At 41.2% G+C, this 18,677-nt stretch overlaps 1 protein-coding gene across 1 annotated transcript; it reads left to right on the forward strand.

The window, feature by feature from the left end:
* Positions 1–916: 916 nt before the first annotated feature.
* Positions 917–18,028, forward strand: LOC143297839 (protein FAM76B-like). The gene is made up of 9 exons (XM_076610358.1): positions 917–1,102; positions 2,044–2,108; positions 3,128–3,188; positions 3,779–3,934; positions 8,560–9,107; positions 9,873–9,953; positions 12,462–12,609; positions 14,000–14,101; positions 15,654–18,028. Exons 1-9 carry the CDS (start codon positions 1,022–1,024, stop codon positions 15,741–15,743), a joined length of 1,332 nt encoding a protein of 443 aa, XP_076466473.1. The 5' UTR covers positions 917–1,021; the 3' UTR covers positions 15,744–18,028.
* Positions 18,029–18,677: the final 649 nt, after the last annotated feature.

The following is an 18,677-nucleotide window of genomic DNA, read 5'->3' on the forward strand; positions in this document are numbered from 1 at the left end:
CGGGAGACTCCCATCATCTTTGGTTGTACTGGAGCCCAGTGCTTGTACTAGATACCTTTGCTTGTACTGAAGACCATGCACTGCTTGTGCTGGGGGACATTTCTGGTTGTAATGAAAACTGCTGGTTGCACTGCCGCCGTGGAGATCACTGGTTGTACTGGGGGACCTCTCTGGTTGTAATGAAGACCACTGGTTGTACTGGAGACTTCTCTATGGTTGTATTGAGACCACTGGCTGTACTGGAGACCTCCGGTTGAACTGGAGACCACTGGTTGTACTGGAGGCATCTCTGGTTGCAATGAAGACCACTACATGCTGTACTGGCTGCAATGGGAACATTTAACTGGCTATGCTGGAAACGCCTCTCTTTATAATGGATATCTTTTGACGTACAACCAAAGCTCACCAACCGCTGGTACGACCAGAGAGGTCCCCAGTATATAGAACCCGATGTCCACCGTCAATTAATATGATCGACGATTTTATGGACGGCCACTCGCGCAGGAGCTGGTGGTATTTAACGACCTATTGACTGACGCCAAGTCGTTCAGGGCTGTGGTCATGATTAGTGTAGGGACTGATCACAGGCTTCTGTACAAGTCCATGCGTCTGAATCAAATCAAATCAAATCAAAATTAGCGAAATACCCTAAACACAGAGCCGAACAACACTTATTATGGTTAGCTGACCACATCAGTGATAATATCGCTTCAGTTATGCACGAACATTGCCGTCAAAATAGGTCCCTGAGTTCAGGATACTATAGGGAAATAGGAACGGAGCATGACAATTATTAATATTTTGATATTCTATCTTTTTGAAAAAAAAACAACCAACAAAATGGATCAAACACAAATCAATGTCCGTACCAGTATTTTTATTCTCTACACTTGAACGCATGCGCAGAAGTGTTGGTCTGCGTACACTTCCTGTTTATTGGGACAGAAAGAACTCGGACAAACATTGTGTTGTTGCTAGTCTACGCGTTTTCTTTCAAAACAACGTTACCTTCCCCAATACAATGGCAGCATTATTTGCTTGCACGAAGTGTCATGGTCGTTTTCCATTTGAAGTCCTATCTCATGGTGACCAGCTTTGTAAGGTCAGTCAGATCCACCACCAATGAGATTTTTTTGTCCATTTCTTTTTTGACACAGTTCTTTGTTATTTTCTTTGTATTGTTCGATCACAAACGCGAACCAGTTTAACGACGTAAAATTAACCAGAACAATAAACCCAGGGCAAAATATGAAGAGAAAGATGGAATGAACCCAGGGCAAAATATAAGGATAAAGATTGATTTTTGTGTGTGCATTGTTTCTACGTTCTCTCTCTCTCTCTCTCTCTCTCTCTCTCTATATATATATATATATATATCACACACACACACACACACACACACATACTCCTTGTTAGTGGATAGTAGCATGCCTATATCATGTACAATAATATTTCAGTTTACTGTATCGTGTATCATCTTCGCTTTCCATTTCAGCTAAAATATCTTGACAATATCCTCAGTTTTTCCACTCAAGATGGAATGAGTAGTGTCCACAACAAGGCATGGATGTTCACTCCATCAGTCACACAGAGAAGTGGAGTGGAAGAAATGTGTGGATATTGCCATATCTAAGTCCTATAATATGGTGATCACCTTTGTAGGGTTGGGCAGATACATCAGTAATGATAATTTTTAGTTCAACCATTCCTTTTTTGCCTTTCTTTGCTGCTTTCTTCGTATTTGATTCAACTTTATGTTTAGTCACTTATTTCCCCCTGTCTGTCTCTCTGAGACTCAATCTCTCTGATTTCAGATTACTTCCCTTTCGTTCCTCCTGCACCCGCCCACCCCATCCCCCACACCTCTCTCTTTCTATGTCAGTATGTGTGTGTATGTTTTAGATTATATTTGTGCATTTATGATGTAGTTTCACTTAATTGAATTGAACAGAATTTGGAAATTCCCCCCCACCCCCTCCTTTTTAAAAAAAAATAAAGTCTGATATTTTCTGATTAAAAAAAAATTTTTTTTGTCTATTCCAGGACTGCCGCAGCAACTTTCCGGTTGTGAAGTGTACATACTGCCGTATTGAATTTCAGTTGAGCAGGTATGTCTGTGTGTGGTTATTCTTTGGCTGGCAATTTTTTTTTTTTTTTTTTTTTTTTTGTCAGAATAAAGATTAGTTTCAGTTTCAGTAGCTCAAGGAGGCGTCACTGCGTTCAGACAAATCCATATAAGCTACACCACATCTGCCAAGCAGATGCCTGATCAGCAGCGTAACCCAACGTGCTTAGTCAGGCCTTGAGAAAAAAAAAAAGGATTAAAAACATGATAATGATGGGAACAGGACTTTAAGTTGAACACACTCGACACTGTCATTCTCACCCCATAGTTCAGGTTCATGTCTTTCTTACTCACATGCTTACACTCACAGTCTCAGTCACACATGCACACACACACACACACACACACACACACACACACACACACACACACACACACTTACACACATGAAAAGATCTGAAGTTACACAAGCATTACGTTAGATGTTCTGATGATAAACAGAAAAATGAAAACAGAAAAGGAAATAGTGATAAACTCTGTGTAATAGCTGCTGTGTGTCAGGGTTTTGGAGAGAGTTGTGGAAGGCAGCACATAATCTGTTTATGGCATCAAACAATGCAGGCAAATATACATGTGTGTGTCTGTGTCTCTCAGTGTGAAAATGTGTCTGTTTTTTTCTTGTTGTTTTTTTCTTTGTGAAAGGAGAAATCAGAAGTTGCTTAAAAATTCTGAAAATGAGCAGAGCAGTCTCAGCATTTCTCATTTCCTGGGAGATTTTTTGTCCTTTTTTTTTTTTTTTTTTTTGTTCTTTGCAGATGTTGTTGCTCACATTGTCACATTCAGCAGTGTTGGTGTACTTTTTGATTGTGAATTGTAAAATTTGTAATTTGTTAAAAGTTGTAGTTTGTGACAATGTTTCCTTTAAGGCTTTATTCATTTTTCTTAGCTTTGACTTGAGAACATATTAATGATGTGGATCTGAAAATCTGTTTCACAGCTATGTTTGCGTTGTTTTCTTTGATATCTTTAATGGACAAATCGTGATTTGCTTTCTTTCCCCAGCAAAGGGAGCACCAGCACAGTGTGTGAAAAGTGTTCTCAGAATGTCAAAGCCTATGGAAAGGTAGGCATCCTTTGGTGATTATTTTCTCTTCTTGGGAACTCGCACTCACTGTCACACTGTCTGGTTCTGTCCGAGTGTCTCTGCTTCTGCTTCTGTCTTTAGAGTATAAGAGAAGATTGAAGAATATAATTCATAGAACTTTGTTGTTTTTAGTTAAACTAGGCTGTATTAATATAATAATTCTGTTGTTTTCTTACACTGTTACATTCCTGAATTTTAGTTGAATTAAATGTTAGTATCTACAGTCAAATGAAAATTATGTTGATTTTTTTTTTGTGTCAGGTAATTTTCCTTGTAATATTTTATCCATGTTCAAACAATTTCAGTTTTCATACATATTCTATAAGTATAAGAAAGAGACCCAGTTCTCACAAATCTGAAATGCTGTCATCACCACCATAGATTCACTGCATGCACAAATAAGCGCAAAAGCTTACATTCACACACACACATGTATGCACATACAAGCTTGCATAGACACACACGCATTACACACAATCTCGTAAGCTGCTTCTTCATTACACAGCACACAATAATTGTCAGAAAGCCCACAATTGATTGAAGTGTAACATTGGTCTGAATGATTTCAGCCCAAAGCGTGTGAGTACTGCAGTGTTCTGGCAGCGTTCATAGGAAAGCGATGTCAGCGCTGTGTCAACTCAGTGAAGAAGTGGGGCCCTCCCACCACCTGCGAACAGTGCAAGTTGAAATGTGCCTTCCACCGTCGCGATGGAAGCAAGAAAAAGGTTAGTTACTTCACTGCCTGCTCTGGCTTTCTCTTTAGTTGTTTTTTTTTTTCCTTTTTGTTGACTCACTTGTGTAAACAAAGTGAGTCTATGTTTTAACCCGGTGTTCGGTTGTCTGTGTGTCTGTGGTAAACTTTAACATTGACATTTTCTCTGCAAATACTTTGTCAGTTGACACCAAATTAGGCATAAAAATAGGAAAAATTCAGTACTTTCCAGTCATCTTGTTTAAAACAATATTGCACCTCTGGGATGGGCACAAAAAAATAAAAAAAGAAGGCAAATTATATGCAAACTGCATTTACTGTTATATTTATATTTTTTGTATTCTCTAAACTTGGCACTTTGATCTGATATTTTGACACAACAACAAGAGCAGTCATTATTATCATTTTTTGTTCAAACAGGAACTTACTTTGCTAAGCATGGAAGTTTTATTTATTTTGCAAACGTTGTGGTGGAGATAGTAAAGAAGGGAAATTAATCTGTAATTAATGCTAGGGGACTTAATTTGCTTTAAACTGATCTTTCTCACCTTAAACATTACATTTTGAAATTATACTCAATACATAAAAAGCCTGTGTGTTTTACTCTCAGTATACAGGGCTTTCACTATGTTCATTCGCCCAAGTGGTCTTTTTTGGAAAATACTAAAATCAATACGACAAGTGGACTTTACAGATCTATTGGCTGAGCCCTGAAGGTCATGGGCAAAAATCAGTTGCGTACACATATTTATACACATTCAAAGCGCGTGCTCATATTCTTTGCAAACGCGAACGACGCCATTTTGTTTCAAGTTGTTGACCTGCCCGTTCAGTTCTATATTCAATGGACAGTACACGAAAACATGTGATGGAAAGTTGGAGAAGGAGACTGTTAAATATTTATTCAGAGAAAGATTTGTGAACACCTCATCACTTACTGGATTATGCCCCAAACTGCCATAAAAATATCCACAGAATCAGTTGGAATTCACAGTTAAAAATTGTAAACCATGCGAGTTAATACCCTTGAATTGATCACGATGAAACGAAAAAATTTCCAGTCTTGACTTTTCTCAAAATGAAGTCCTTTTCACTTCTTACGACGTTTAGAAGTACTTGTACTTGGCTCTACATGTTATTAGTTTAACAAAATACTAAATTTTCGTATCAACTTTAAAACTATAAAACTAGAATGAACATAAAAGAGAAATTGAATCGACCATGTTGTACTACATTCCCGGCGGGAACTTGTACATCTATCTAGATCTAGAGGAATGTTGCAGTGTGATTGTGGTGATAGCCACGTCTCCTTTACTGTGGACTTAAAAAGAACTTTTTATTGCCCTTAAAGATTTTTTGAATACCCAAGATACACCAGAATAATATGATTTAAACAGCGTTCTCACTGCGAATACCACAATTGATTTATCACCCTTTAAAAAAGTATCCTCAACTACTTCTGGGAGGTTATCGGCCGTAGTTTTGTTTTCTCCGCATAGGCGGATAGTAGTTTGCACAGGCAGGAATGTCAGACCCCTGCCTGAGTCTGCACTAGTTGGGTCACGGTAAGTATGTTATTTAAACGTAATTTTAGATAGAAAATTTCCTTTAAGGAGCCATGATAGTGTAATGGGTAAGACGGTTTCTTCTCACCTGAACACGTGGGGTTCGAATCTAGTTAGGACTTTTTTTTCTTTTTCTTTTTTCCTTTTTTTTTTTTTTTTTTTTTAACCCGAGGCTTTATAATAACAAATATAGAACACATTTTAACGATTAGATTTTTTTTTTTTTAAAGTGTATCACAAGTCAGTCTTGAAGGCGTTGCCTCTCTTGTTATGTTTTGTGTCCACACAAACATAAGAAACAGTTGTGTTTGTGTGTTAAGTGTGTACATGCATAAGTCTACAATGTGAACTGTGGGTTTGTAAGTGTGTGTTTGCTTGTGAGATAGGTACAAAGAGGCCTGCGAATTGTACAAAAACGCCTACAAATTTGTACTATATGAGTGTCAGTTGTGTGTATAACTGTTAAGTGTGCTTGTGTAGGCCAACAAATTTGCACTTTGTGCGTGTATGTTAGATATCAGTTAACCTTTCCCGTACATCATGGGTGTGCTCACACCCACACACATTTTTTGCTCTGTACCTCTAGTAATTTTGTAGCCACTTCCATTAAATTTCATGACTTTGTTTATAATGTATCATACTACATATCAACTGAAAATTATTTTCTTTTATGCATAAACAAAGAAATGAATATACAGTAAATGTCCCAGTATGTCGTGGGTGTGTGCACACCCATACTCTTAAAGAATAAATTTTGTGCGCTGTATGTTGTGGGTGTGGAGCCATGCATACTTGCAAAGAACGCCTTGCATGCCACATGTTGTTTATGTGACGTCACTTGCGCCAGCTAGAGAGAAGGAGAGAGAGGGGGGTGGGTGTGAGCAGGGGTGAGGGGGGGCTGGGGGGGGGGGGGGGGCAGGCATTGGTATGTGCTTCTTGCCCACTGTTTGGAATTGGTGCCACCGAGATCAGGCCAGATTCAGTTCCGTCTGCTACTACCTTTTTGTCTGTTGTGCATGATATACTTGTTCAAGTCTGCGGTTTTACTCTGAAGTTTAACTTGTTTCAAAAATGGATAACTGTTGTACTAGATAAAAGAACTGATTTAAATACAATTTAGAATGAATTGTTTTTCTTGTTAAAAAAAAAGATCATCAGAACTGATTGGTACCGGCTATTTTTATCTAGTTGGAAAAAACGTTTTTGAGAAGTAGATATTATTTTATGTCTGAAAGTGAAATCCATTGATCTACATCTAGTTGATACAGAATTTTTTTCTTATTCCAATCAGTTTGAAACAAAGGAAACCTGCCTATGAAGAAGAAAAAAAAAGCACCAGGAATGCCGACATCTCGGTCAAGGGAAAGGGGACTGGTACCAGTGCCGCCGGCATCAGTTGAACTCCATACAGTAAACACACCCTGCTTGTGTATGTCATCGCATTAAGCGATAAGGGAGGAGGGGATGGGGGAAAGAAGGGGAAGGGCACGAAAGAATCACTCACACTTGTGTGGGTACTTTTACAATCCTTTCTGACAGCATATTGAATGGACGTGCATGCGTTTGTGTGAGTGTGTGTGTGTGTATGTGTATCTGTGTGTGTGTAGAGGATGGGGTGTGGAGTGTGTGTATGCACATAAACAAAAAAACGAAAGAACAGTGTTTCCTATAAACCTGAAATCTGATACAAAACCCAAAAAACATTTCTGTTCCTAATGAAGATGCATCTTTTGTACTTCGTCTATAGATCCCTGATCTAAATAACATCTACAAGCTGCAGCCACAAAATCTATCACTGCATCATCAGCTGACGTAACTCCATCACACACACACACACACACGCACACACACACAGAGCATTAGTCAAATGTTGTGGGGTTCCCTTCCACAAAGTTTGGCTGGACAGGGACAGAGATCGTGCACGCGTTTCTGTGCATGTGTGCATCAATGTGTATGCGGGTGCTTGTATATGTGCAAGGGTGGCGTGTGTGTGTGTGTCTGTCTGTCTGTGTCTGTGTGGAGGTGTCTATGTACACACATATATCAGTGTGTGTGTGTGTGTGTTGCCAGACCATGAGAACAAAAGGGCGGGAATGAATCATTTGTTTCTTCGTTGTTAAGTGCGCTTGTTTTGTTTGTTGTTTTTAATTCAAAGCATGCTAGATTTCATCTAAGCAACTCAGAATTGACTATCAGTCAGTTCTAAGAAATACATAAAGTTTGGCACAAGAGAGCTGCCACCAACATGTGCAGAACAGAACAGACTGAAACAGGCCTTTCATTATTATCAGTCATGGGGACAGACGTAAAGAGTGTGGCTTTTTTTTTTCTTCGATTTTGTCGTCAAATACATCGTCATTAGCGTCGCAATACCTTGGTGTACAATTCCACCTCCTTCCCCCTCCCCCATTTTCTCTCCGGATTTGCACATATCTCAGGAATGGCCTCTGGCTGGGGGTTTTCTGCGGCAGTCACGCCTGACTAAAAGTTCCTTTAAAAAAAAATCTTTTATTGTTTATAATGAAACGGAAAAGCCCATTTACGTGAAGCTCTCACATCCCTGCATTTGGTCAAGCGCTTGAGTAAATGCATGCATGCAATTGGAAACCGGACATGAAAGTTTGCTGAAGGAAACGTCAAATTTGTTTTATGGACAGATGTGGGTTACCGACGGTACACCCACAACGTACGGCAAGGTCTTGTTTCTTCAAGAAACCATGGGTGTCTGTACACCCACGATGTACAGGAAGGGGTTAGTTCCTATACTCAGGCCATGGGTTGTTGTACACCCACGATGTACAGGAAGGGGTTAGTTCCTATACAGGTTGTTGTACACCCACGGCGTACGGCAAGGAGTCTTTCCTTCATAGAAAACATGGGTGTCTGTACACCCACGACGTACAGCACGCAAAATTTTAGGCGATGTATGGGAAAGGTTAAGTGCATTATTTTGTGTAGGCCAACAAATGTGAACTTTGTGTGTGTGTGTTAGATATTAGTTACGTGTGTTCTGGCCTACAAACATGCAGTATAGATATATATATATATATGTATGTGTGTGTTTGTGTGTCAGGTGGACGGGAAGCTGCTGTGTTGGCTGTGCACCCAGGCCTACAAGCGCGTGCTGGCCAAGACGCGCAATGCCCAAGACCTGTCACTGGCCATGAAGAAGTCCTCCTCCAGCACCTCCCAGCATGACGCCCACAAGGCCACCTCGGACGGCAGCGGCGGAGACGACAAGGTGGGTCTGGCGGCAGCAATCATGAGAATGGCCTCAAGCAACACAAAGCCTAATCCCTCCACACCCACCCCTTCCACTGCCCCCACCGCCGGTGCCAACAACCCCCAGTCACTCAGCTCCTCGGAGAGCAAGACAAGCGGGCCCAATGGTCACCATCACCACCACCACCACAAGCACAGCCATTCTCGCAGCCTGACGGAGCAGACATCCAATCTGCTGGACCGCACCAGCAGTCTGTCGGAGAAAGGGGGCGCTTCTGTGGCCACGGGAGGAAGAGATGGGAAGGAGGGGAAGCAGCACAGGTCAAGGTCACACCATCACCATCACCATCACCACTCCAAGCATCGCCACTCCAAGCGACAGGAACACCAGCAGAGCAAGTCAGTGTCAGCTGAGGGGGATATTTCCTTTATTCGTTGTTGTGTGGGGAGTTGGGGTGGGGGCATTTCCTTCTTTATGGATGTTAGACTTTCTGGATATCAGTTTCATGTATGTTCACCAGTATGACACATGGGCGTATGAAGGATTATACGTTCTCCATACATGTGTTCAGATGCTGGTGTGGAAAACATGGGAACAAGAGAGATAGGTGACTGGCATATTTGTGACACCGTTTTGAGTGAAGTCATGCCTTTGATACTTTGGAGGCTTTTTACAGATAAATTTCCATGATTTATTATTTATTATATTTTGTGAATTAAGTGTTATGATAGAATTTATCATTTTCTTCTTATTTTTTTCAATTTCCAGTGGATAAGGTTTAATTCTTTATAGTATTTTTCTGTCTGGAGCTATGTGCTGAATGATAAGTGATCACCCTTGATGGTCGTAGAAAAAGTATTTCTTCAAACAATAGTGGGATGTTTAGTCAATTGTACAGGTCATATCACACACTTGTGATTGTGTGGATGATATGAACATGTGCATGTGCATGTGCGCACGCGCGCGCGCGCGTGTGTGTGTGTGTGTGTGTGTGTAGCAGTTGTTTGTTACTTGCATACTGTGCAGTGCTCATGTGAAGTGGTGTTGCCAGGAGAAATTGGAAGACAAATACTCCGTCTGTCTCTTTCATATACTCTGTCTGTCTGTCTGTCTCATTCTCAGTCTGTGTCTTTAAGGAAGAGGATTGACTGTGTCTGATGCAGGGAGGAGGGAGAGGAGGCGAGCCCAAGCAAGAAGCCCAAGCTGGACAAAAGCCTGTCCAATGGGGTCTCCACTCCCAAAAGGTCAGCCCTCACTGCACATTGACAGCAGAGAATGGCAGGACACAGCACGGCTCTGCTCACAGTGAAACAGTATCCCACAGCTTGACACTTCACAGAGCAGAATAGCACAACATAGGACAGCACAGTACAGATCAGTATGACACAAGAGAATAGCACAACATGACACAACACATCATGGCACATCAAGGGCAGCTTAGTAATGGCATGATAAGGCCCAGCACAGAACAGGACAACACAGCACAGAACTTGAAAGCTCATTATGGCACAGCACATGCACAACACGGGGCAGCAGAACAAAGTATGGGAAAACATTGCACAACATGAATCAGCACAGCACAACACAGAACAGTACAGCACAACACAAAATGACACGGTGGGGTGCAGCATGCACAACATGGGACAGCAAAACACAGCCTAAACGTCATGGTGCAGCATGCACAACACAGAACAGCACAACACAGCACGCTTAACACAGAAGGTTACAACACAGAACATCACAACACAGCATGCGCAACACAGAACAGCATAACACAGCACGCTTAACACAGAAGGTCACAACACAGAAAGGACAACACAGAACATTACAACACAGAACATCACAACACAGCAAGGACAACATAGTACATTACAACACAGAAAGGACAACACAGAACATTACAACACAGCATGCACAACACAGAACATCACAACACAGCAAGTACAACACATACAGCACAACACAGCAAGTACAACACAGCATGCATAACACAAAACATCACAACACAGCAAGTACAACACAGAACATCACAACACAGGAAGTACACCACAGCATGCATAAGACATAACATCACAACACAGCAAGTACAACACAGAACATCACAACACAGCATGCACAGACATGCCTAGTACTACGATTCGTCCGTAGTTGTTTTTTGTTGTTGTTTTTTTCCAACCTTTTATTTTATTCAGACAAAGGTTTACAGATACAGAATTTATATTTTGTGCATTAGAAAGTATAGGGTAAGCACATAATTCAAGTTCTAAGTACTGACAAGTCCACAACAGCAAAACAATACATGTTCAGTGGCATAATTCCAAGGTAGCACTGTATAGTTTTATGATTAATCTTGTATTAAACGTTTATAAAGTGCCCATTTTCCCACAAACTTGTTATATTCCATAGTTATGTAAAGGCATACTTGTCCTCTTCATATGCCTGTTTGAGGTCTTTTTTGAACATTTGTAGCATTGGTTTTACTTTGTTGATTCTATATTTGTATACATAGAATTTAGCTATCATTAAAATATATGAGAAACATTCATCACTTTTCCATTTGTTATGTCCAAAAAGCACCAGTGTGTCATTCAGGTTAAGTCTATCACAATGTAAACATTTTTCTTTTATATATTTCACAAACTGTCCAAAAGTGTTGTACATGGTTACATTCCCCTAGATAATACAGAATTGTATCTCTTCCTTACAAAAATTACACATAAAAAAATGACATATTATCTGGAAGTATTCCCATCTTCGTCAAAACAGAATATGTCACAAGAATATGATAATTAATTTTCATCTGAAACCATTTCAAACTTATCTCATGGATTTTTCTTGTATTGAAAAAATGTTCTCCCAGTCAAGCTTGTTTTCAAAACTCAAGTCCCAATTTTTACAGGCATTTGGTTGTTCTGGTTTTCCAGTTATTATTTCGTAGAAACATTTCACTCCTCTTGGGGCCTTGATCATTGCAGTGTATGCTTTATTAAAGCTGATTCCATTGTGATCATTGTTTTCAAATGTTTGGGTTTTTTTTCTATTAAAAAACTTTTAACTGAATTAACACAACCAAAGTAATCTAACACTGGGACTGGATTTTTCAATTTTATCTTGGAATTCGTGAATACTAAAAAAAAATTTGTGAATACTAAAAAAAAATTTCCATTCCCTTTCACAATGCCTTTCACACAATAAACATCTTTTCTCACCCAATCTTCAAAATACAAGACTTTACCATCTATCTTAAATTTGTTATTAAAAAAAAAAAGGTTCCATCAAAATATCTTGCTTAACATGTACATCAGTTTTCAGATGCACAACACAAAACATCACAACACAGCAGGTACAACACAGAACATCACAACACAGCAGGCACAACACGGAACATCATTACAGAGCATGCATAAACAACACAGAGCTGTCATCACAACATCAGACAGTATTTCATGTGACACAGGACAGCTGTCTACCTGTTCAAATGACAGTTAAAACTAAAACGTAACCCTACTGCACATACTCAAGACAGTCAACCAGTTTTAACCAGTAATGCAAGTTCTTTTTTATGGATGTGTAGTGTATTGCAATGTATTCTAATTGAAACCATTGTATTGTAAAGTGCTCAAGAGCAGAATTATTTGATGAGGTGCCATATGGATAAACTTCTCATTAGTAGATAGTGATTCCCCCAAATCACAATGTACCAGGAGACTGATCCCCTGTTTGAGCAGCCAGCCTGCACTGTCCCTTTTCAGCACGGGCAGCAACGTGTCAGACTCCGGTGCGGTGGACACCAGCAGCTCGGAGAACGTGATCATGATCACGCAGCTGAGGGAGCAGATTGAGAGTCTGAAGAAACAGATTCTGGCCAAAGATGCCCAGCTGCTGGAGAAGGACAAGAAGGTGAGATCTCTATCTGTGTCCAGGTTGCGTGAGTGGTCAGGTGGCATTGAGTCTGAACATCATGAATACCCATGACGTTGAGTCCTGACAGCATGAATAGTTATGAGACAGCATGAATGTTCATGACGTTGAGTCCTGACACCATGAATAGTTATAAATGAGACTCAAGGCCTGATAGCTTGAATAGTCATAATGCAGAGTGGAATCTTGAGATTATTGAACATGGTTGCCATGTCTTGTCGCAGATCAATGAACATGGTTGCCATGTCTTGTAGCAGATCAGTGAACATGGTTGCCATGTCTTGTTGCAGATCAGTAAATATGGTTGCCATGAAAAATGGGACAAAATGCCATGTGGATTGATGGCCTAGAGGCAATGCGCCCACCTAGGAAGCGAGAGAATCTGAGCGCGCTGGTTCAAATCACAGTTTAGTCGCCGCTATTTTCTCCCCCTCCACTAGACCTTGAGTGGTGGTCTGGACGCTAGTCATTCAGATGAGACAATAAACCGAGGTCCTGTGTGCAGCATGCACTTAGTGCATGTAAAAGAACCCATGGCAACAAAAGGGTTGTTCCTGGCAAAATTCTGTAGAAAAATCTACTTTGATAGGAAAAACAAATAAAACTGCACGCAGGAAAAAATAAAGAAAAATGGGTGGCGCTGTAGTACAGTGACGCACTCTCCCTGGGGAGAGCAGCCCAAATTTCACACAGAGAAATCTGTTGTGATAAAAGAAATACAAATACAAATAATGTCTTGTCGCAGATCATTGAACATGGTTGCTGTGTCTTGTCGCAGAACATTGAACATGGTTGCCATGTCTACTTACAGGTCAGTTAACATGGTTTCCGTGTCTTGTTGCTGATCCGTGACCATGGTTGCTGTGTCTTGTTGCAGATCAGTGAACATGGTTACCATGTCTTGTCGCAGATCAATGAACATGGTTGCCATGTCTTGTTGCAGATAGTGAACATGGTTGCCGTATCTTGTTGCAGATAGTGAACATGGTTGCCATATCTTGTTGCAGATAATGAAGATGGTTGCCCTGTCTTGTTGCAGATCAATGAATGTGTTTGCCCTGTCTTGTTGCAGATCATTGAACATGGTTGCCATGTCTTGGTGCAGATCATTGAACATGGTTGCCATGTCTTGTCGCAGATCAATGAACATGGTTGCCATGTCTTGTTGCAGATCAGTGAACATGGTTGCCATGTCTAGTTACAGATCAGTGAACATGGTTTCTATGTCTTGTTGCAGATCAATGGACATGGTTGCCATGTCTAGTTACAGGTCAGTTAACTTGGTTTCCATGTCTTGTTGCTGATCTGTGGCCATGGTTGCTGTGTCTTGTTGCAGATCAGTGAACATGGTTGTCATGTCTTGTTGCAGATTAATGAACTGAAGGCGGAGAACTATGAAGCGGAGAAGGAAGCCCGAGTCAAGGTGCAGAATCTGCAGAAACAGCATGAGGTGGCCATCAGCAACTGGCAGGTGAGAGCGTGTGTTTGCAGTTTCTCCTTTACAGGAGGGCTTTTAGGTGAAGACCCAAAGGTGTGCTGCCATGCTCTGTGTCACTGTCAGGTGTGCTTGGCATTCGGTTTACCTGGTTCTCTTTACTTCTCATTTCTGTGTGTATGTGTGTTTGTGTGTGAGTACTTGCTTGTGTGTGTGTGTGTGTGTGTGTGTGTGCATGCTTGTGTGTGTGTGTGTGTGTGGGTGTGTGTGTACCCATTTTTGTAAATTCCTTAGAACCCTCTTTAGAGAATAGGTGCTATATAATTTACATTATTATTTATTATCATTTGGTGACATGCCTCTTCCACAGTTTGTCAAGTTCTGTAAGGCCCTTCAGTCTTGTTTTAAATGAAACCTGTATTGACACCATTTTTGAGACATGATGTATCCATTCAGAACAGACAGGTTCAGGTCAATGCCTGTGAAAAAATTTTCATTTCTGCAAGACATTCACAGTACGAGTAATGTTGAAATGCATGCTAAAAACTACAAAATAACTGAAACTTTTTCAAGTGTGGCTGCTCCACATGTTCTGTCTCAATTTCCATGTGGTCTGGCCCATTCACACACCACTTAACCAAATGGAATGAAGGAAATACCATTGAGGGGTTGAGGTGTGGTTGCTGAGCATGACAGGGGAGAGAAGTGAATGGGCAGAGGTGGGCATTCCCCCCCCCCCCCTCTTTCTTGTTCATTTGCTGGGCTTCCAACCTCCTATTTTTTCCCCACTTTGTCCCATTTTTCAGGTTTATACATTTGCTGTACTTTTTTTTTTTTTTTTTTAAGTTTCTGGTCTCTTTTTTTTCCTCTCTCTCTCCCCCCCCCCCTTTTTTTTCCATTCATGCACAATTCTGTGTCTGTCTGCTTCTATTTTAATGGACAATACCTTAGCATGCAAGAGTTTAGTATTGATTGACTGTTTGTATTTGTCTGTTTTTGCTTTTTTAATTATTTTTGTATATTTTTTTTTATCTGTTTGCTTGTCTGTCTGTCTGTCTCTCTCACTCCCAAGCCATTACTTACTATGAAGCAGAGTTTGTTCTTGATGAAGGCGGGGCAAAGCAGGTGAAACTAGCCATGCAGCAGTGTGTGTGTGTGTGTGTGTGTGTGTGTGTGTATACAGGCCTGCTCTTATTCCTCCAGGAAGGTGGCAGCATGATTAAGACACTTATCTGCCATTACAGAGGGTCTGGTTCAAATCCCACTCTCACCCTTTCTCTGAAGCTTGACTGGAAAATCAAACTGAGCTAGTCATTTGGATGACATGATAAACCAATGTTCCGTGTGGAGCACGCACTTGGTACTCTGAAAAAACAACAAAAATGTTTCTGTAGAAATCCACTCAGATAGGTACACAAATATATGTGCATGTATTCAAGGCCTGACTTGTGCATTGGGTTATGCAGCTGTCAGGTATCTGCCTATCAGATGTGGTGTAGTGTATATGGATTTGTCCAAACACAGTGACGCCTCCTTAAGAAACTGAAACTTTTACCTCTGTCCATCCTATCTTTGTTTTTGCGTGCAGGTGAAGAACCGAGAACTGCAGCGGCAGGTGACCAAACTGTCCAAGGGAGTGAAGAAAAGTGTGTTGGACGCCATCACAAATTCTGGATGATGGTGACTGACTGAGGCCGTCACAGAGTGTGACTGGGGGATGTACAGAGCCGACAGTGACTGAGAGAAGAGAGCGTCCAGGCTGTGACGCACAGTGGGTGGTTCAGGATCAGCTCTCCAATGCGCAGCACTGAATGAAATGAAATGAGCAGACGTCACTCTTTGCGGTGAACAGACCGTCAGCTCACAACTTGCAGCAGTTTACTAGGACACACACGTTGTACAGAGTGCATCATTATTTCTGTCAAGTTACCTACACGAGGCACAAGTTCTATATTGTGAGGTGTTGTGTTGATGATAGATCACACACCTGTGACTATGTGGGGATGTCGGAGGGGTTGGGGTTGGGATGGGATGTCTTTGACATGCTCATGTAACGGTGAAGTGACATGAAAGAGGAGTCTTCACTTGCCCAAGTAAACTTACTGCATTGTCAGCACTCCTATGGCAGCTGTGTGCTTCAGTACGTGTGAAACTGGTGGGTAAGAGACAGGATGGTTTCAACAGCTGAAAAGTGTGCAGGGGTAAGGAACAGTACAGTGTCAACAACTGAGAAGTGTGGAGGGGTAAGGGACAGGATGGTGTCAACAGCTGAAAAGTGGGGGTTGAAGGGGTAAGGGACTGGGTGGTACCAACAACTGAGAAGTGTGGGGGTAAGGGACAGGGAGGTGTCAACAGCTGAGAAGTGGGGGTTGGAGGGGTAAGGGATTGGGTGGTGTCAACATCTGAGAAGTGTGGAGGGGTAAGGGACAGGGAATGTCAACAGCTGAGAAGTGTATGTCAGCAGCTGAGAGGTGTATGTCAACAGCTGAGAAGTGTGGAGGGGTAAGGGACAGGGTATGTCAACAGCTGAGAAGTGTGGAGGGGTAAGGGACAGGGAATGTCAACAGCTGAGAAGTGTGGAGGGGTAAGGGACTGGGTGGTGTCAACAGCTAAGTGTGGAGCCCTGGAGGGGTAAGGGACAGGAAATGTCAACAGCTGAGAAGTGTATGTCAACAGCTGAGAAGTGTGTTAGTGATGAAGTCTAGGGCAGTGTAGAAGTGAAAGAGGAAAGGTGGGGAACTGCAGGGTGCTTTGAGGGCTGATCTGACAGGAGGCAGCGGTGGTTGTGGTTTTCCCCTTGTCAGGACAGTGGCAGTGACTGCTGTGACCCTGAGGCCACATTTATGTGCTGTGTGTTGTCAGGGTTGGAGGACATGTAGCGTGTTGTTAGGACTGGAGGATATGTTACTATGTAGTGTGTTGTCAGGGTCGGATGATGACTGATAACAACTCCTCCCCTGTCACCACAGAACTCTACAGCCTGTGTGAGGCCTCAGCTGGTCTTCAGGGGCAGCTGTGTCGTAGTCACACATTACAGGTTTCAGCATCCATAACAAGTTGGCCAACAGAAGGGCTGTGCTGTCACATTGTGTCTTGAACTTTGGCGAGTTACTGCCTGGAATGTTTAACACCTGTCTGTTTTTACTCCTTTATTTCTTTTTAACAATTGTATCAACCCAGCAGTGCTTTTGATATTCATATTCAATGTTTTTCTCTTAACACATAACAGTTTTACAACAGTGTCAGAAAAATGGATGGGGCATATTACAGTGGTTTTAATGTAACAGACATTGCAGTTTTTATGCATGAACCTAAAACAGCAAACCAGTGTTGTGTAGTTGATAGTGGTAACTGTATGGCTGGCCATGCCGTGCTGATGTCCAAGTGCAGCATCACACTGTGTGGTCTCTGTTTCTTGGGATCGTGACATCTTCAGCACAAGATGGGAAGTATTTTGTTTTCTTCAGATTTCAGTGCCACCACCATCATGCTCAGAATCATGTGTTGTATTAAAGAGAAACGGTTGTCTTCATAGCAGCCTTGAAAAAGGAAATACTACTTAATTACTGATCCAACTGGTAGACCATAGAATGGCCTTTTTTTCTGATGGTAGCCAGCTTGATAACCGCATTGCCATGGTGGCTGGTGATAACGGACGGACTTAGTTGTGAAGAAGGAACAACAAGGAAATATAAGAAAGATTTTAACTTTTGGCCAGTTGTGTGTGTAATCTGGCATAGTGGCAGTGCTTTATAAACAACGTTATTGTTTTTCAAAGAGGGTGCAAGCTTTACGCAGTGGTGCAAGCATGAAATCATGAACTGGATTAATTTCAAGTAAACTTTCACACGTACATTTATAGATATTCTTTTGCCTTTTTATTTTTGCCTTTTTTATTTTTTGTCAAAAAAGGAATGGTGATCTCCGTTTCAAGTTGGGAATAAAAGTAATGTGGTAAACCTGCCCATGTTCTGTCTGTGAATCACTTTCTCTGTGAATAATCCTTTCTCTCTTTCAGTCTCTCTCTTTGACCATCTCTGCATTTGTTCTTTCAGCACCCCTTTCTCTTGCCTTCTTTACAGTGTTGGTGGTACAGTACACATGTACCCATGGTGCAACATGTGCCCATATCTGCTAGCGTTCTAAATAAAGTTGTCTTCATGTTATTATATACACACAGTTGTTCACTTTGATGACTCTTATGTTTTGGTAATATGAGTACACATACTGGCACAATGGAAGAAAATATTTAAAAATAAAGGTTTTGTGACCAGAAACATGACAATTTAATCTGTGGGTGAAAACTAGGAAGGAACAACAGTGATGCATGCTTCAGAAAACTTGAAAGCAACATCAGTGTTCACTACTGGACACTACAGAGAAAACTATTAAGGAAGCAACAATAGTGCTGAAGTGCTACAAAGAAAGCTAGAAAGCAAAACATCATTGGTGCTTACTGAAAAACCAGGAAGGAAAGCGTCAGTGGTGTTTACTATATAAAAAAAAATAGAAAGATAAAATAAAACTAGATAGGAAAGCAACAGTGGTGCTTGTTTTTGAAAACTACGATGAAACCAACAGTGATGCTTTCAATAGAAAACTAGAAAGGAAA

Source organism: Babylonia areolata, chromosome 23 (genome assembly GCF_041734735.1).
Source record: "Babylonia areolata isolate BAREFJ2019XMU chromosome 23, ASM4173473v1, whole genome shotgun sequence".
NCBI lineage: Eukaryota > Metazoa > Mollusca > Gastropoda > Neogastropoda > Buccinidae > Babylonia > Babylonia areolata.